The sequence below is a fragment of the Oncorhynchus kisutch genome, linkage group LG5, assembly GCF_002021735.2.
Source record: "Oncorhynchus kisutch isolate 150728-3 linkage group LG5, Okis_V2, whole genome shotgun sequence".
Lineage (NCBI taxonomy): Eukaryota > Metazoa > Chordata > Actinopteri > Salmoniformes > Salmonidae > Oncorhynchus > Oncorhynchus kisutch.
Window position 1 is genome coordinate 64,359,424 of NC_034178.2, and position 19,355 is coordinate 64,378,778.

At 42.5% G+C, this 19,355-nt stretch overlaps 2 protein-coding genes across 2 annotated transcripts; both read right to left on the reverse strand.

Moving 5' to 3' along the window:
* Positions 1 to 2,273: 2,273 nt before the first annotated feature.
* On the reverse strand, positions 2,274 to 4,226 carry LOC109891652 (proline-rich extensin-like protein EPR1). Its single transcript, XM_031823914.1, has 2 exons — positions 4,222 to 4,226; positions 2,274 to 3,975 (listed from the first exon to the last, which is right to left on the reverse strand). The coding sequence occupies exons 1-2, from the start codon at positions 4,224 to 4,226 to the stop codon at positions 2,274 to 2,276; spliced, it is 1,707 nt and encodes a 568-aa protein (XP_031679774.1).
* A 4,996-nt stretch (positions 4,227 to 9,222) lies between these two features.
* On the reverse strand, positions 9,223 to 18,883 carry LOC109891410 (serine/threonine-protein kinase 35-like). The gene is made up of 3 exons (XM_020483912.2): positions 18,191 to 18,883; positions 15,039 to 15,811; positions 9,223 to 11,928 (listed from the first exon to the last, which is right to left on the reverse strand). Exons 1-2 carry the CDS (start codon positions 18,681 to 18,683, stop codon positions 15,090 to 15,092), a joined length of 1,215 nt encoding a protein of 404 aa, XP_020339501.2. The 5' UTR covers positions 18,684 to 18,883; the 3' UTR covers positions 9,223 to 11,928; positions 15,039 to 15,089.
* Between the last annotated feature and the right edge of the window lie 472 nt (positions 18,884 to 19,355).

The window sequence follows — 19,355 nt, forward strand, 5'->3', positions numbered from 1 at the left end:
TAGTCCTTACTTACTACCACATGTCAGTCTGGTCCTCTTAAAGGAAAATTCCACTCGAAAACTATATTTTGGTATTTTTTTCATTAGTCCACTGTTGACACAGTCGCAAAATATTTTGCATGTTAGCGGTCAAGTTTTCAAGATAGTGGACATTCAAGAAGCGAAGTGTCACTTGCCACATCATCATGATGATGCGTTTTGAATCATATGACGCATTTTGCATCATATGATGACGCGTTTTACATCATCATGATGATGTGGCAAGTGACACTTCGCTTCTTGAAAGGCCAATGTCGTGTCCAATATCGTGACTGCTGACATGCGAAACATTTTGGGACTGTATTAAAGGTGCAATATGCAGAAGGCGCACCGCCATTTCCTGGTTGCAAGTACAAATAGTTTGCCTAATTTCAGATTATGTGACAAAACAATCCATGGATTATGTAGAGCACCTTTACCCTACAAGGTCCGTTGCCTGCTGGTATTCTGTTCTACCTGAAAATTTATTAAACACACCTGGTGTCCCAGTTCTAAGTCAGTCCCTGATTAGAGGGGAACAATGAAAAAATGCAGTGAAACTGGCTTCGAGGTCCCGAGTTGACTTTGAAAGGTGTAGAGAAACATTGTACCATTTAAACCGCTGTGAAATATATTTTCATTTAACCAAAATATTGTAATTTCAGCTGTTTGAAACTGGTGTAGAAAACTGAAAGTAAAAGACGCAAAAACTTGAGAATGGGAAGCATAGAAATAGAGCACATAGAACCGATGTACCACTCCTTACACTTGTGTTCAATGAGAATGGCAGATCTATAACTCACAATTCTATGTGAATTTGGTCAGGTCACCCAAAAAGTTACATATTGCAGCTTTAACAGTGGACTAATGAAGGAAAAGGTTTTTGAGTGGATTTGTCTTTAAACTAGTAGATATGCATATGACACCAAAAAAACAAACATGTATTGGTCACATACATGTGTTTAGCAGATGTTATTATGGGTGTAGCAAAATGCTTGTAAATGCACCACCAACTGAACACCTGGTTTGATTGCTCCTCACAAACAACGGCCTCTATATCAGTAACCCCTGAGAAAAGTGGGTCTAGAACTTGGAATAGAACTTGCATGAATTGTTATGTCATATTCTGTACCTATTTATTCATTAATTAACAGCCATCCGGACGAGAAAACAACAATAAAAGGAGGAAAATGTGTTAATTTAAGTCTTTTTCGGTCCTTTGTTTTCAGTTGGAACGTTACCCTTCCTCATGTCAGTTTTCTAGACCAGGAAATTCTTCAGGGATTTCCGCAAATGGGAAAGAAACATGCCCTCTCCTTTATCTCCTTTGTCACCGTTGACCTTAAAACAACATCAATGTCAATAGCGCTTTGTCATAGAGCACATCATGTTTCTTATTACTCATCTTGAAGTCAACAGACCATTCCATCATGTATCTAATGACCCTTTTGTTGATAAAGTGAAAAATATATCCCCCCAGTAGTGATCACACATGACTATTGTGAACCCAGGCATGTTTGCAGTGTATAGGTTTTTACGAGAGGTCAGCAGCTCTTTGGTGGGCTGTTGTGGGTTTTTTGACCCTGGCTTTTATGGCCATGTTAGTACAGTGTTAGGTGACATGTTGTTGGAGCTCTTACTGAAGGGAGGGGGGTGGTTCTTAGACAACCCTCCCCACGGTGCCTTGCCTGTACTGGGAGGAGTGACACAATTAGAGGGGGATCGAATGTGGTGCTCTGGTGCTCCTCAATGACAATGGGCTGGGAAATGACTTATAAGGACGTTTCACAAAGAACAATGGAAGAAATCCTTTGTTTTTGTCATTTTGCCACTGGTGTCACACCCCAGGGTACCCCGGGAGACTGGTGCTCTGCCAGACTCATATATGTAGTCAGTAAGGCAGAAACCTTTGTAGCCTTTCCCATAATTAATATCCTATATCTAGAAATCAACAAAAATGGCCACTTGCAGAAACTATTAGCAACTAGTAAACTCAGTTACGGTCGACAAAGTACCAATATAAAGTTGTCATTGTGTTTACCATGCGTCACAAGGCAAATTGTGGTGTAGATATTGGGGGGCGAATATCTACACCACAGGTCCTACCCGGCAGGTCCTACACCACAGGTCCTACACCACAGGTCCTACCCGGAATGTTTTTTACATTTTAAAACATAGATCCTGCAATTATACACTGTTAGAGATGACAAATTATTATTCTCTTGAGGGGTTTATGGAGGAGTATCTGGAGGGGGTTATGTGGAGGGATATCTGGAGTAGTATCTGGAGGGGGTATGTGGAGGGATATCTGGAGGGGGTATGTGGAGGGATATCTGGAGGAGTATCTTGAGGGGGTATGGAGGGGTATCTGGAGAGGTATCTGGAGGGGTATCTGGAGGGGGGTATATGGATGGATATCTGGAGAGGTATCTGGAGGGGGTATGGAGGGGTATCTGGAGGGGTATCTGGAGGGATATCTGGAGGAGTATCTGAAGGGGGTATGGAGGGGTATCTGGAGAGGTATTTGGAGAGGTATCTGGAGGGGGTATGGAGGGGTATCTGGAGAAGTATCTGGAGGGGTATCTGGATGGATATCTGGGAGAGTATCTGGAGGGGGTATGGATGGGTATCTGGAGGGGGTATGGAGGGGTATCTGAAGGGGGATATCTGGAGGAGTATCTGGAGGGGGTATGGAGGGGTATCTGGAGGGGTATCTGGAGGGGGGTATATGGATGAATATCTGGAGGAGTATCTGGAGGGGGTATGGAGGGGTATCTGGAGGGGGGTATATGGATGGATATCTGGAGGAGTATCTGGAGGGGGTATGGAGGGGTATATGGAGGAGTATCTGGAGGGGTATCTGGAGTGGGGTATGGAGGGGTATCTGGAGGAGTATCTGGAGGGGGTATGGAGGAGTATCTGGAGGGGGTATCTGGAGGGGTATCTGGAGGGGGGTATATGTAGGGATATCTGGAGGAGTATCTGGAAGGGGGTATGGAGGGGTATCTGGATGAGTATCTGGAGGGGGTATGGAGGGGTATCTGGAGGAAGTATGGAGGGGTATCTGGAGGGGGTATATGGAGGGATATCTGGAGGAGTATCTGGAGGGGGTATGGAGGGGTATCTGGAGGGGGTATCTGGATGAGTATCTGGAGGGGGTATGGAGGGGTATCTGGAGGAAGTATGGAGGGGTATCTGGAGGGGGTATATGGAGGGATATCTGGAGGAGTATCTGGAGGGGGTATGGAGGGGGTATCTGGAGGGGTATCTGGGTGGGGTATGGAGGGGTATCTGGAGGGGGTATCTGGTGGGGGAATCTGGAGGGGTATATGGAGGGGGTATATGGAGGGGTATCTGGAGGGGGGTATATGGATGGGGAATCTGGAGGGGGGTATATGGAGGGGTATCTGGGGGGGAATCTGGAGGGGTATCTGGAGGAGTATCTGGAGGGGGTATGGAGGGGTATCTGGGGGGGCATCTGGAGGGGTATCTGGAGGAGTATCTGGAGGGGTGTAAGGAGGGTATATGGAGGGGGTATTTTGAGGGAGTATGGAGGGTATCTGGAGAGGGTATGGAGGGGTATCTGGAGGGGGTATGGAGGGGTATCTGGATGAGTATCTGGAGGGGGTATGGAGGGGTATCTGGAGGAAGTATGGAGGGGGTATATGGAGGGATATCTGGAGGGATATCTGGAGGAGTATCTGGAGGGGGTATGGAGGGGTATCTGGATGAGTATCTGGAGGGGGTATGGAGGGGTATCTGGAGGAAGTATGGAGGGGTATCTGGAGGGGGTATATGCAGGGATATCTGGAGGAGTATCTGGAGGGGGTATATGGAGGGGTATCTGGATGGGGTATGGAGGGGTATCTGGAGGGGGTATCTGGTGGGGGAATCTGGAGGGGTATATGGAGGGGGTATATGGAGGGGTATCTGGAGGGGGGTATATGGATGGGGAATCTGGAGGGGGGTATATGGAGGGGTATCTGGGGGGGAATCTGGAGGGGTATCTGGGGGGGAATCTGGAGGGGTATCTGGAGGAGTATCTGGAGGGGTGTAAGGAGGGTATATGGAGGGGGTATTTTGAGGGAGTATGGAGGGTATCTGGAGGGGGGTATATGGAGGGGTATCTGGAGGGGTGTATATGGAGTGGTATTTTGAAAATGCAGTATAAGTGGAACTCACGCATTTTGTAATTAACTATACGACATATTTCTTCAAAATCTGGAAACGCTGGACAGTTACTTTAAAGAAAATTCTCTGCAATTCTTCACATTTCGACACAATGACGTGTTCATATACAATCTGTGGCCCTCCACCTTCCACCTTTTTTTGAGGCAGTGGCCCATGGCAATTTCACCTACACCACCATGCATTATTTTTACAGTTGTATTTTCTTCATTATATATGACCTTTTCTTTTCAGTTGCCAGGATGGAGAGTTCTTAAGACCGTTGGAGAGGGCTTTCCTCTTCCTGACACAAAATGGCAGTTGTGTTATTCTGTCTTGTTTTTCCTCCTTTTCATATGAGTACAGCATCACCCCTGAGGGGAATTCACCTGGTGTGACTTGGGATGTGTTGTGACATGTTACCCGTGTTCTTTACGAGATGATTTTCATGAGGTGATTCTAATTAAGCGTAATATGAGTGGGCTTGTTGACATCATTACTGGCAGTCTGGCACCTTCTAACATCTCTTTGAAATCTGCAGATCCACTGCGCCCTGCCTGCAATGATTTGGTTCTATCATATCTTTTTAATGTTACATTTTTTTAGGGTGTTAGATTCTGAGAAGACTCTCTGGGTTCGCTGCATTTCATTTTGAATTGTGCAGTCAGAGGTGCTAATAGCACGTTTGAATAGCTACATACTGTACTTCTGTTGTGTGAATGCAGTGTTTGTGGAAGTCACACAAGACTCCCTCTGTTGAACTTGCTTAGAGGGAGACGGCCATTTGACATCGCAGCTCCAAAGGCCCATCTGTTGTGATGGGGGGGTTATTCTAGAATGAACAAAACCAGTATTTCATGAGAATCAACAGTTATGCTGATGACTCAACACTATACACACCAGCTATCACAGCAGGTGAAACCACTACAACACTTAAGAGCTGCATTCAGAATGGGTAAGTTAGGACTAACTTTACCCCTACTTACATGTACAAATTACCTTGACTAACCTGTACCCCTGCACATTGACTTGGTACCGGTACCCCCGTGTAAAGCCTCGCTATTATTTTATTGGGTTACTTTTTATTGTATTTTTTACTTTAGTTTATTTAGTAAATATTTTCTTAACTCTATTTCTTGAACTGCATTGTTGGTTAAGTGCTTGTAACTAAGCATTTCACAGTAAGGTCTAAACCTGCAATTTTCAGCGCATGTGACAATTAAAATTTGATTTGAATATTTCCAAAACTAAAAGCATTTTATTTGGGACAAATCATTCATTCAACTAAATCTTGTAATGAATAATTTGGTAATTGAGCAAGTTGAGACTCAACAGCTTGGAGTAACCCTGGATTGTAAACTGTCATGGCCAAAACATATTGATACAACAGTAGCTATGATGGGGAGAAGTCTGTCCATAATAAAGCAGTCTAAACAGCACTAACAACAAGGCAGGTCCTACCGGCCCTCGTTTTGTCACACCTGGACTACTGTTCAGTCGTGTGTTTAGCTGCCACAGAGGGACTTAGGAAAAGTACAATTTGCCCAGGACAGGGCAGAATGGCTGGCCCTTAAATGTATACGAAGAGCTAACAATAATATGCATGTCAATCTCTCCTGGCTCAAAGTATAGGAGAGATAGACTTCATCACTACTTGTATTTTTGAGAGGTACTGACATGTTGAATGCACAGAGCTGTTTGTTTAAACTAATAGCACACAGCTCTGACACCCATACATACCCCACAAGACATGCCACCAGAGGTCTCTTCACAATCCCCAAGTCCAGAACAAACTATGGGAGATGCAGAGTACTACATAGAGCCAGGACTACATGGAACTCTATTCCACAGTACTACATAGAGCCACGACTACATGGAACTCTATTCCACAGTACTACATAGAGCCACGACTACATGGAACTCTATTCCACAGTACTACATAGAGCCACGACTACATGGAACTCTATTCCAGTCCTACATAGAGCCACGACTACATGGAACTCTATTCCACAGTACTACATAGAGCCACGACTACATGGAACTCTATTCCACAGTACTACATAGAGCCACGACTACATGGAACTCTATTCCACAGTACTACATAGAGCCACGACTACATGGAACTCTATTCCACAGTACTACATAGAGCCACGACTACATGGAACTCTATTCCACAGTACTACATAGAGCCACGACTACATGGAACTCTATTCCACAGTACTACATAGAGCCACGACTACATGGAACTCTATTCCACAGTACTACATAGAGCCACGACTACATGGAACTCTATTCCACAGTACTACATAGAGCCACGACTACATGGAACTCTATTCCACAGTACTACATAGAGCCACGACTACATGGAACTCTATTCCACAGTACTACATAGAGCCACGACTACATGGAACTCGATTCCACAGTACTACATAGAGCCACGACTACATGGAACTCTATTCCACAGTACTACATAGAGCCACGACTACATGGAACTCTATTCCACAGTACTACATAGAGCCACGACTACATGGAACTCTATTCCACAGTACTACATAGAGCCACGACTACATGGAACTCTATTCCACAGTACTACATAGAGCCACGACTACATGGAACTCTATTCCACAGTACTACATAGAGCCACGACTACATGGAACTCTATTCCACAGTACTACATAGAGCCACGACTACATGGAACTCTATTCCACAGTACTACATAGAGCCACGACTACATGGAACTCTATTCCACAGTACTACATAGAGCCACGACTACATGGAACTCTATTCCACAGTACTACATAGAGCCACGACTACATGGAACTCTATTCCACAGTACTACATAGAGCCACGACTACATGGAACTCTATTCCACAGTACTACATAGAGCCACGACTACATGGAACTCTATTCCACAGTACTACATAGAGCCACGACTACATGGAACTCTATTCCACAGTACTACATAGAGCCACGACTACATGGAACTCTATTCCACAGTACTACATAGAGCCACGACTACATGGAACTCTATTCCACAGTACTACATAGAGCCACGACTACATGGAACTCTATTCCACAGTACTACATAGAGCCACGACTACATGGAACTCTATTCCACAGTACTACAGAGCCACGACTACATGGAACTCTATTCCACAGTACTACATAGAGCCACGACTACATGGAACTCTATTCCACAGTACTACATAGAGCCACGACTACATGGAACTCTATTCCACAGTACTACATAGAGCCACGACTACATGGAACTCTATTCCACAGTACTACATAGAGCCACGACTACATGAAACTCTATTCCACAGTACTACATAGAGCCACGACTACATGGAACTCTATTCCACAGTACTACATAGAGCCACGACTACATGGAACTCTATTCCACAGTACTACATAGAGCCACGACTACATGGAACTCTATTCCACAGTACTACATAGAGCCACGACTACATGGAACTCTATTCCACAGTACTACATAGAGCCACGACTACATGGAACTCTATTCCACAGTACTACATAGAGCCACGACTACATGGAACTCTATTCCACAGTACTACATAGAGCCACGACTACATGGAACTCTATTCCACAGTACTACATAGAGCCACGACTACATGGAACTCTATTCCACAGTACTACATAGAGCCACGACTACATGGAACTCTATTCCACAGTACTACATAGAGCCACGACTACATGGAACTCTATTCCACAGTACTACATAGAGCCAGGACTACATGGAACTCTATTCCACAGTACTACATAGAGCCACGACTACATGGAACTCTATTCCACAGTACTACATAGAGCCACGACTACATGGAACTCTATTCCACAGTACTACATAGAGCCACGACTACATGGAACTCTATTCCAGTCCTACATAGAGCCACGACTACATGGAACTCTATTCCACAGTACTACATAGAGCCACGACTACATGGAACTCTATTCCACAGTACTACATAGAGCCACGACTACATGGAACTCTATTCCACAGTACTACATAGAGCCACGACTACATGGAACTCTATTCCACAGTACTACATAGAGCCACGACTACATGGAACTCTATTCCACATCAAGTAACTCATGCAAGCAGTAAAAATAAAAAACATAAAAACACTTTACGGAACAGCGAGGACTGTGGAGACACGTGCACAGACAGACACGTGCACAGACAGACAGACAGGTGCACAGACAGACAGACACGTGCACAGACAGACAGACACGTGCACAGACAGACAGACACGTGCACAGACAGACACGTGCACAGACAGACAGACACGTGCACAGACAGACAGACACGTGCACAGACAGACAGGTGCACAGACAGAGACACGTGCACAGACAGACAGACACGTGCACAGACAGACAGACACGTGCACAGACAGACAGACACGTGCACAGACAGACAGACACGTGCACAGACAGACAGACACGTGCACAGACAGACAGGTGCACAGACAGACAGACACGTGCACAGACAGACAGACACGTGCACAGACAGACAGACACGTGCACAGACAGACAGACACGTGCACAGACAGACAGACACGTGCACAGACAGACAGACACGTGCACACACACATGGGTTTTGGTAGTAGATATGTGGTAGAGTAGTGGCCTGAGGGGGCACAATGTGTTGTGAAATGTTTTTACATTTGTATAACTGTCTTAATTTCACTGGATCCCAGTGTAGCTGGTGCCTTGGCAGGAACCAATGGGGATCCATAATAAATACAAAAAAGACAAGCCTCAAGGGAGACAGCTTCTCTTTGTGAAAGACTTGCCCCTTCCCAGCTAATTTTATATTTCATCTTTACTTAACTAGGCGATAATGATAATGTGAAAATATCCTTTGGGTATTGGACTTAAGGCATGTTTAAACAAGCACAGGCATCATCTAACCGTTGTAAAAACCAATGCCAAAGTGCTTTCATAGGAACTGTTTGACTGCAGTCTCACCAGGCAGACTACACACTTCCTAAAACTCTTCCAGAAAGGACAAAAAAAATGTTATTTTTGTTCATAGACTTTATTGGAAGAGAAACCAAAAGATGTACAACAATACCAAAGAGAAGTCTTCACTGAAGCTAACATATCTAGTACGCTCTAAGACCAGACCAAGGACAGTGAATTCCATTGAAATGATAGGAAGCATAATTCACATCACGATAATATGGAGATTCCTCCTCTAAACCCTCAGAGAAAGATGACAAGCAATTAAAATAGCAAAAAATTAAAACAGGTCAAACCTGCTTCGTTGCACAGTGTTTTTAGTGAGGGATGGTTGCATAGAAGCTTGTTGTGTGAATCACCAAATGGAACTATAAAATACTCCATCTCTGCATGATTGAGAAAGTAAAGAACATGAGACGAAAGTGCGTCTCTAATCAGCAGCAAACCACACGTTACTAAACATCGACAGGTAGATGTGTAATTTACCAAACCCAGCAGCAAAAGAAGAGTTCGTTTTACTGTACATCTGAGACTATTGGGATATTTGGTGTCACCTCTTGTACAGCAAACCTGCCACAGTACACTACAGGAATATTTTCAGTTGAGTAAAAAGATTGCATGAAGAGCTTGAAATAAACTGAATTAAAGTAGTATAAATAAGATTCTTAAAAAAAAAAAAAAAATACAGTCTCATACTTGTCTCCATGGTCCCTTTTGTTAAATTAGGTATCTCAAAAAACAACAATTCTGACCTTGAGCTTGGTTACAGGTCATACAGTTTACCAACCCCGGGCAGAAAACAAGTAGTGGAACATGAGGTATATTTCTCAAGGGAAGGGGGATCAAAACATGGCAGAAACCATAAGAGAAAGATGACCATTGTATTAGAAAGACAATTGCCTGCCTTAAAAGTAAGCTTCAGCTAAATGCAAACCAAACTCAAAATGGGCACAGACAAAAAAACTAACTGACCCATTCCACTTGTGTAAAATGACAGAAGTTGTGTAATTTGGATAACCCTTTAGATCTTAAGGATAAACAAGAAATGACCCATTTTCTTTGCTTAAATGAAAACTAAGCAACAAATATGAAAAATACTATTGAATAGAACAGACAACTTACATAAACTTACTTCTGATAGCAATGGGATTCGCAACCTTGCACTTCCTAAAGAATCAGAAAAAAATATATATACACAGACAAACATGATGGCTCAGTTGAGGAAAGTATCTGCAAACGTGCAGGCAAATGAGGTAGCATAATACACAAAGGAGGACTGGAAACAAGTCTATGGCTGCTTAGTGACTAAAACACAAAAGAGGAAAACACTTCGATGCAGAACTAAAAGTGAACTCAATTAATGGCAACGATTTACAAACGATTTACAAAAAGCAACAAGAAATCTGAGATTGTTGTTTTGTTACATAGTTAAAATGAACTTTGAACTAAAAACAATTGTGAATTTCAGTCGATATTTCCTCAGATGAAAAGGTTACATTTCTCTAAATGTGATCAAGATTCTCAGTAATAGTCAACAATCACTATCCCGAATAGAAAACTGTGCCATCCTGTGTTTGTCACACATTTGTGATATGTAAGATCCTACCAGGTGTTTGGGAAGCTCAAAGATAAAATACCCTTCAACAAAATGGCTCAAAAAGAAAATCATTAAAAACATTTTTTTTTTTTTAGAACAAACAATCTTAAAACAGAATCAAATAGATCAATATGCTGCTCTTATGTAAAGTGTGATGGCAAAAACAATTCACAAAAATACATGACCAGTCAATATACTGAGTTGAGAGGAGAGGTGATGTAGGGTGGTAGCCAGTCTCTTAGAAGCAATCCAATAGTTTAAAAACACAGCACACCTTAAACAGCTTTTTTCTTTTCTTTACCAACGACTGGGCTGAGTCTAAATCAAAGAATATCCTATGGGTGATATCACCATATCCACAGCATCGATCTCATCACATCTCAAATGGCAACCATCGGCTTTAAATGCACACTTTCCACCCCCCCCCCCCCCCCCCTCAAAATTCAAATTAAAGAAAACAAGTGTCAAATTAAAGAAAACAATTAAAATGGTAATTTCAATCCCACTTTCAGATGATTATCAAGGCACGGTGGGGCATAATAAAAAAGGCTACTTGGATTTAAATCATTTAAGCAAAGGTGCACAGACCATCTGTAAAAAATATATATTTTCAGTCCACTGGTTTCAAATCAACAATTTGCTCACCATTTTATGTCATGCCTTCAAGTGATGGACAAGTTAAAGTGAAACGGGATGAAAAGCTGTCAGTAGGATAATGTAGTTTGTCAATGGAAGATGGGGCAAGATGGTGGGGTGTCAGTGAAGCATGCACACAAAGTGGCCGAGGTGTTGAACATATATCAAACGTGTCTTGATACACAGTGCCACCGGTTCACAGGGTGAACCCAAAACAGACACATTCAGGACAAACAAACAACCAAACATGGCCATCCTACTACAAAGCAGCAGATATAACAGGTATATCAATACAAATGGAGTACATGTGTAATCATTATTCTACAATTAATTTCAGGCCAAGTAAAACATTCCCTGTAACAATATAGGTTGAGAACTGTACTGATAGAATACTAATTCCATTTGCGGTATCAATTAGCAGTTGGCTCGAATGCTTCCTTTTTCTTTTCTCATGGTAGATATTTCACAGTCTTCCAAAGTAAAGTGTACTTTCACTGATTCATTGGGTCCAGGAAGTTTGAAAGTGGTACCTGAGGAGACAAGGAAAAAAATAATAATAAATGCATAATTTAAGTCAGAGCTAACATGCAAAGAATGTTCAGTTAAAACAAAAAGGTGGATATATTCGATCCAAAAATTGTATTAAGCAAGATTGTTTAAAAAAAAAAAAAAAAAAGGGGGCGCAGGAAAAAGAGATGTAGCCTTGTAGCTAGGCCTTCCAACCTCTCCATCACGAGGTTGTGTGGGTGGCAGGAGGAGGAGTTCAGGGCCAAGACAAAAGGACACAATCTAAAACCACAATTGAGAGCATTCACACCTAACCATAAACAATTGAATCTCAATGACTAAGCTATTAAAAAACCTACTGTTATGTCAAGCCAGCTGACTTTTTCAGTTGCATAACCTAAATGGGTTGCATGACCTAAATGTGTGGCTTAAGCGCAAATGGGTCAGCGGCAGCTAGTGTGAGACATTAAAACACTAGAGGCTCTTAACACTGCACACAGAAATCCTTCTCTGAATGCGGGCCAGGGTAAACAAACACCCAGGTCTTTCACACTGGCCATACGGAGGACGTCTGAACTGGTCAAACCACCAGCTAGTCTGAGGGGCTATACACTCACCAGTGTGTTTACATAGTCTGAAAGACAGGCATGGAGTGTGTAAAAACAGATTGATAAACAGCCATATTCACTACAATAAATACATTAATCTTACTATAGCCTACAAAACCAGACTTGTGTGGCCTAGGTCAGTGTTTAGTATTGCTGAGTCAATGCAGCAGTGGTCCGTCCTGTTGCAGACCATAACCAGGCTACTACCTACATGTCCCACTCATCTGCAGCAGCCACTGCAGTGGGACCATTGTCTGGGTCTGAGCCACAAACCCCAGCTGACTGAAACTTGGCCCTAACATGACACGAAGACGCAATAGCACTGTTTATCATATCATTACTCAGCAAAAACACAACCAGGTAATAGGGTCATATTTGGGTTGTATGTGACATCACCTTAAATATGAAGATGCTAGTTTGTGACAGTGTGATTTTGTTAGTTAGGCACTGCACTGGAATTTTTATTAACTTGATTACAGATACCATTTTCCAGACATGACAACCTTGCTTCTTCTAAAGCCTGGCTTCCTGATAGAAGGTACTATAAAAGGGATAAGGAACAGGTTAAAGGAGAATTTGCCCTTTTCTGAAGAAAATCTCTATTTTTATTGTTATAAAAGGGTCCAGACTCTCTTTTTGTGTGTTTTTTTGTTTGTTTTTTTGTGGAAACTTTGCCTGCCCAGCTGCGAATCACTTCCTCATTGCTTGTTGTGCGGTATCGGAACACACAAAAGACACGGAACAAAAAAACACCCACCATCCTTTTGGAAACGGACACACTCTCAGTATAGTGATGCAAGTCTTTAGATGTTGTAAACATTCAATTGTGTCATTACAAACTTTATCAGCAACGTTATAATCAATTTTGGTTGAGTCGTTTCCCCCACGCAGTTGTGGAGGCCGAGTGTGTCTTTATAGTACAGACACAGCCCACGCAGCACAGCTGGTAGAGGAAACGGCTTGTGATGCACAAAATGGAATATAGCGTTGCGGATAATGTATAATAAATCTAAAGACCACCACTATACTGAGTGTGTCCGTTTGTAAAAGGACGTATTTGGGTGGTTTTTGTTCATGTATTTTACGTGCCTTGATACTACACGAGTAAGTTAATTGTTTCTGAAAAACAAGACCCCCACCCCCCCAAAAAATTGAAAAGTCTGAACCCTTCTATAAAACATGACATTTACATCAAAAAGGAATAGGAAAATTCAACTTCAACTTTAGTGACAGTAGCTCCACCGGGTCACATTTGACAATTAGGCGGATGGGGAGGGTAGATTTATATACTGGCCGAATTCTACAGTCGGAGTACAGTCGCTTGTATGTGAATTATTAAGACTCATGAGAGATTTAAATCCACATGGTCCTTGCTGAAGGAAGGCCTAGGTTCTATAATATGTTAGTATTTTATTAGGATCCCCATGAATCAATCCACAGAGTAATTTTTGTATTCCATATATTCTGCAGTTATTTGAAATCCATTGCGTTTACCACTGAGGACTGTATGCAGATTGTCATTGTTTGGCTGCCAGTGGCAGATTCTTGCCTACTGATGCCGTCCTATTTCTCACCAACCTGTTATGTAACTGGTTTAAAGGGGATTTAAAGCCTCAGCACTCTGTCCATGGAGATTTTTTTAATTGAACCTTTATTTAACTAGGCAAGTCAGTTAAGAACAAATTCTTATTTACAATGGTGGACTACTGGGGAACAGTGGATTAACTGCCTTGTTCATGGGCAGAACGACAGATTTTTACCTTGTCAGCTCGGGATTCGATCCAGCAACCTTTTGGTTACTGGCCCAACACTCTAACCACTAGGCTACCTGCGCTCCATGCTCCTATGAACTTCACATGTTGGTGGTCATGGAAATGACCCTCACACAAACACAGTCTATATCTACTGAGAACAGCACTCTTCTCTACACATGGATACACCTATGGAGGACATACAGTACACGCTGTTCAGTCAAGCCCTGACATAATCCAAGCCGTTTCCCATAGGGAGCATTGACTTAACAGTAGTTTGTGTTTCCTGTTCTGATAACAGTTTTTCCTAAGTGGTGTTATGAACAAAACAAACCAAGGATGCTTCTGGCAGTTATATGCAAGACGTGCCTTGATTATAAAAAATGTATTACATTTTCCATTAACTAATCTCTTTGCTGGCTTGCACTTATGTTTTCACTAGTGTCTCTCTACATAGAAAAAGCTCTGCCCTTCAGCTGGGATGAGGAAGAAAGCCCTGGACTCCTCAACCAGTTTAAACTGCTGGAGCTAAAGGAATTCAGTTGAAAACATCTGGGGAGCAGGCAGCACAAACATTTGGAACTTATGAGCAGATGCCCTGACCAGAACCTTCTGTCACTAAGCATACCTCTCTACTGGGCTACAAAGACATCTTTCAAAGCCAATCTGTCAACAGAACAGTGCTTGTGAATAATAAAGTACATCTAGACAAAACCACCATTGATTGTAGACAATGCAAAAACAAGACAAAAGATTAAATGTATGGATAAGTACCTGGGGAAGAGTTCTAGTTCCGATTCTTGGGGGGGGGGGGGGGGGGGGGGGTCACGCAGCACATGTGAGCTGGTCCATCCTGTTGTGTAGCTCAAGCGCATCGGGCCGGTCCTGCGGGTTGACCGACAGCATGTCCTGCAAAAGTTTCTTCACCCCGTCTGACATGGAGGACTTGCGCTTCTGCGGGATGTTCAGTACCATCTTTGGGTTCTCTAGCAGTGCCTCGCCAACTGGCACGATGTCGGCGCCCTGCCTCACGTAAGTTCCCAGCAGCTCGCGCTTGGACTCAGCGTCGATAAAGGTGATCCGCTCCAGCATTGCCCAGATGATGATGCCAAGGGCGAAGATGTCCGCCTTGGCCGTGTAGTGGCCCTCCCACACCTCGGGTGCCATGTAGAAGTCTGAGCCGCATGCCGACGACAACCAGAACTTGTTGACGTTGACAACGTTTTTGTTCTTGTCTTCGCCCTCGTCGTCCTTCCCAGCACCCCCTAGGCCAGCACACACCTTGCTGAGGCCGAAATCGGCGACTTTGAGAACTGGTGTCCCCGACTTTTCAGAGATGAGGATGTTGTCAGGCTTGAGGTCTCGGTGGACAATGTTGTTTTCATGCAGGAAGGCCACGGCACTGGTGAGCTGGAGCATGAAACTGTTGTTGGTCAGCGGGTCGGGTCGTCGCGAAAGGATGAACTGGTTCAGGTCTCCACCTTCACAGAACTCCATGACGAACCAAAGGTAGCAGGGCTCCTCTGGGTGGCTCAGCACTCGCTCACCTGCAATGGATGGACATGAATCAAAAAAAGTGCAGCAGTACTAAACAGTAAAACGAACCCCTACCTTACAGAACCATGGATACCAAATGAGCCAATACTGTGAAAAATAAAGGAAATTATAAACAGATGAATGATTAGCTTGACAAAAAGACAATCATGACTAGGTAATGAAGAGGTTTTCTTTTCTGATCACAGTTTAATACCCAAACTGGATAATATTACAACATTTACACATAAGATGCTTTAATTACAAAATCCATCGCCGCAGCATCGCCAAGGAAGTCATATTGGACATTTCAGTCTATAACCTCAGTTAATCCAACTCCCATTATCTAGGGTGTGTGTGTGTTCCAGGAAAAAAGGTTGTGACAAGCTGCAAAATATAGGAATTACAAGTGGGCTCTAGGCTGTTAAAAAAACAGGTTTGGAGTAGCTTGAATGTTCTCTTGTTTGTATACTGTCAACACAATGCCGTCTAACAGGTACAGATATGACTATGGTGCTACACAAACTTCTTATAAGCCTAATATTAACCTAGGCCTACATTAATACATATTAACCTAGGCCTACATTAATACATATTAACCTAGGCCTACATTAATACATATTAACCTAGGCCTACATTAATACATATTAACCTAGGCCTACATTAATACATATTAACCTAGGCCTACATTAATACATATTAACCCAGGCCTACATTAATACATATTAACCTAGGCCTACATTAATACATATTAACCTAGGCCTACATTAATACATATTAACCTAGGCCTACATTAATACATATTAACCTAGGCCTACATTAATACATATTAACCTAGGCCTACATTAATACATATTAACCTAGGCTATATTATAGACAGTGATATCTGCAAATGCTTTCTTCACTATGCCTCTGTTACTTGAACAACAATCTAACCTTGAGCAACTTCATGCAAAGCTTTGTAACAAAGCATGACCTCAAGAAATCAGAAAGAATGTTTATCAAATGGATCCCCATTTAAATACAAACGGGTGAAAGGGTTAAACACAACATTAATGAGGCAATCAAATCAGGCGAACTGTGATCCTATCAGGTACTAATTTGAATACAAACAAGAGAAACTACTTCACATGACAAGGCAGTTGAACTTGTGAGTGGAAAGAGTGGTAAAGAATGCACTCATAGGAAACTGTCAAGACCTTGACCCACTATAAAATACAGCAATTATGCCTACCAGAAACTAGGGCTGTGACAATAGCCTTATTGCGATATTCTTTCCATGGCAAAAATGAAAACACAAAGCAGATCTTATTCTTTAGTCCTTTAAAACCTGATACATGTTAAATATTGTGTGCCCTACCTGGGGACAATAAATGTGACTAGATGACACCATAATTAAATGTTTGTTTACAACATTAGGGCGGTTGTTAAAACCTGTTCATGTTTTATTTCCTTGCCACAATACTAATGAGTATCGCGATTACTGGTATCGTCCTGGTCCTACCTGAAAACAGGATACAATTATCTACGTGCGAAGAATGAGAACCTCAATCATTATCTGTCCTCTGTGGATAAATTATCCCACTCGAATAAGTATTTTGAATACTGATTCCATCACCAAATCAAGTGGTATAAAACTGTACGCAAGTAAACTTAAGGCTTCAAAACAAAAAGCAAATCGACATTCTATACTGTAATGAAAACAAATATTTCAGGGTGAACCCTAGGGCTTACAGAGTATGGTATGGCCTGGCTAATAGCACTTGCATAACAGAGAGGGCCAGCATTGTGACAAGAGGGCGACACAGCCATTAAAGAGGCTTCCATTCAGTGAGCCAAGATGACGACACTCACAAAGACCCCCAATGAGAGCTGGTACGTGACACCAACTCACGTATCTCAAATGGCTTTGCTCAAAAGCATTCAGATTGAAGTATTCACGTAAAAAACAGCTCCCAAGACCGGACAATAACTGATGCAATTGCTGCTTCATTGTAACATCGTTTCCAATCATTTCACTTCAACCTAACCTAGGCTATACAGTCTCGACTGATCTTGAAAATGACCGGTGAGCGTCAAAATCTACGGTGTTCATACTACTAGAATATTAAAACGTCCCAGTCTAGTGGATATGATAATCAATGGCTTGACAAAAATAGGCCACTATAATACATCTAAATTAGGTTACGTCATCACTGGAGGACAAAAATAAATAATCACTTCCACGCATTGGTTTCATTTGACACTTTCGTTGAACTGAATAGACAATGGAACCAACACAAAATGCCCACCATATACCATAAGACAGCTGCCGGCATAGAGAAATGACGTAACGTGAATTGATATATATATATGGAACTGTGATTTCCACACAATCATCATAGGCAGCATACCTTTTAATGACGTCTCCACCAACCGCAAGTATTGTTTGGATCTCTTGTTCCCATGACTCATTTTCTGAGCCATACCGTTTCTTTGTAGCACACATTCTTCCAATTGCACCACATTCTCGTGTCGTTTCTCAAGGCTAGCCAGGGCCCAGAATTCTGCCAAGGCAAGCTCGACATTTTCTGGTGCATCGCATCGAAGTTTCTTTACTGCAACGCTTGCACCCGACCTCCGTGCAATCGCTTCATAGACCACGCCATAGCTGCCCCTTCCGACCTCACGGAGTAAACTGTACCGCGGAGCCATGACCTTTCGCTCCAAACTCCAATTTTTGATAAAGCCAGCGTCATCCTCCATGGCATCATTGTCGTCTGTATTCCCAACACTCAAAGATCTTAGGACGTTTGCATTTTCCCTTTTCGCAGACGCATCTTGCGTACCAGTTATTTTGGCTTTCACACTCCTCGCCCGTCTACGTCTGTTGTCACCTGTATCCATGGATGTCTTCACGTTAAAAGCGAATACACGAGGAAATGAGGTATACACTGCTTTCCTTTCATACCTTTCGAATAAAAAGCAAACGAGCGCTTGTTATTTATACACCTTCCAATGTTTGTGAGGATGATTTGATTACACTGCTCAATGGCGTTATCTTACACAATCAATATCTGAGCCTAGCCGAGCAAAAATTCAAGGAGGGGAGGGCAAATCTAAAGACTATACCATTCTCTTAAAGTAGGGGTGTAGGAATGAGGTTATGGGAAATTAACACAACAATGCTTTCTCTACTGATGCTGGTTTAAACATTTGCCAGTGAATGCATTTCCAGTATAAATCCTCCAATAAACTAGGCCTACATAAAATTGCGCAACAGCAAACGTTATTTATAATTGATAAGAATGATGCTGGCATTGCTAACATGAGGCCCTTTCTTCAATTCGGCTTCTTGAAATAGGTCCAATGCCTCTAAAACAGCCTACTTTCATCAACAATTAAATTACGCAATAGAACTCATACTTTGGATGAAAATTGCGTGCACATCCGGGACAATCTTACATTTTTCCAAGTGTCCTGGACACATGTATGTACTTTTCTCCCCCCCTCATGTATTCCCCATATGGCTTCTTCCTTCCAGCATGGTCTTCAACGTGGGTGCATCTCCTTGCAGGA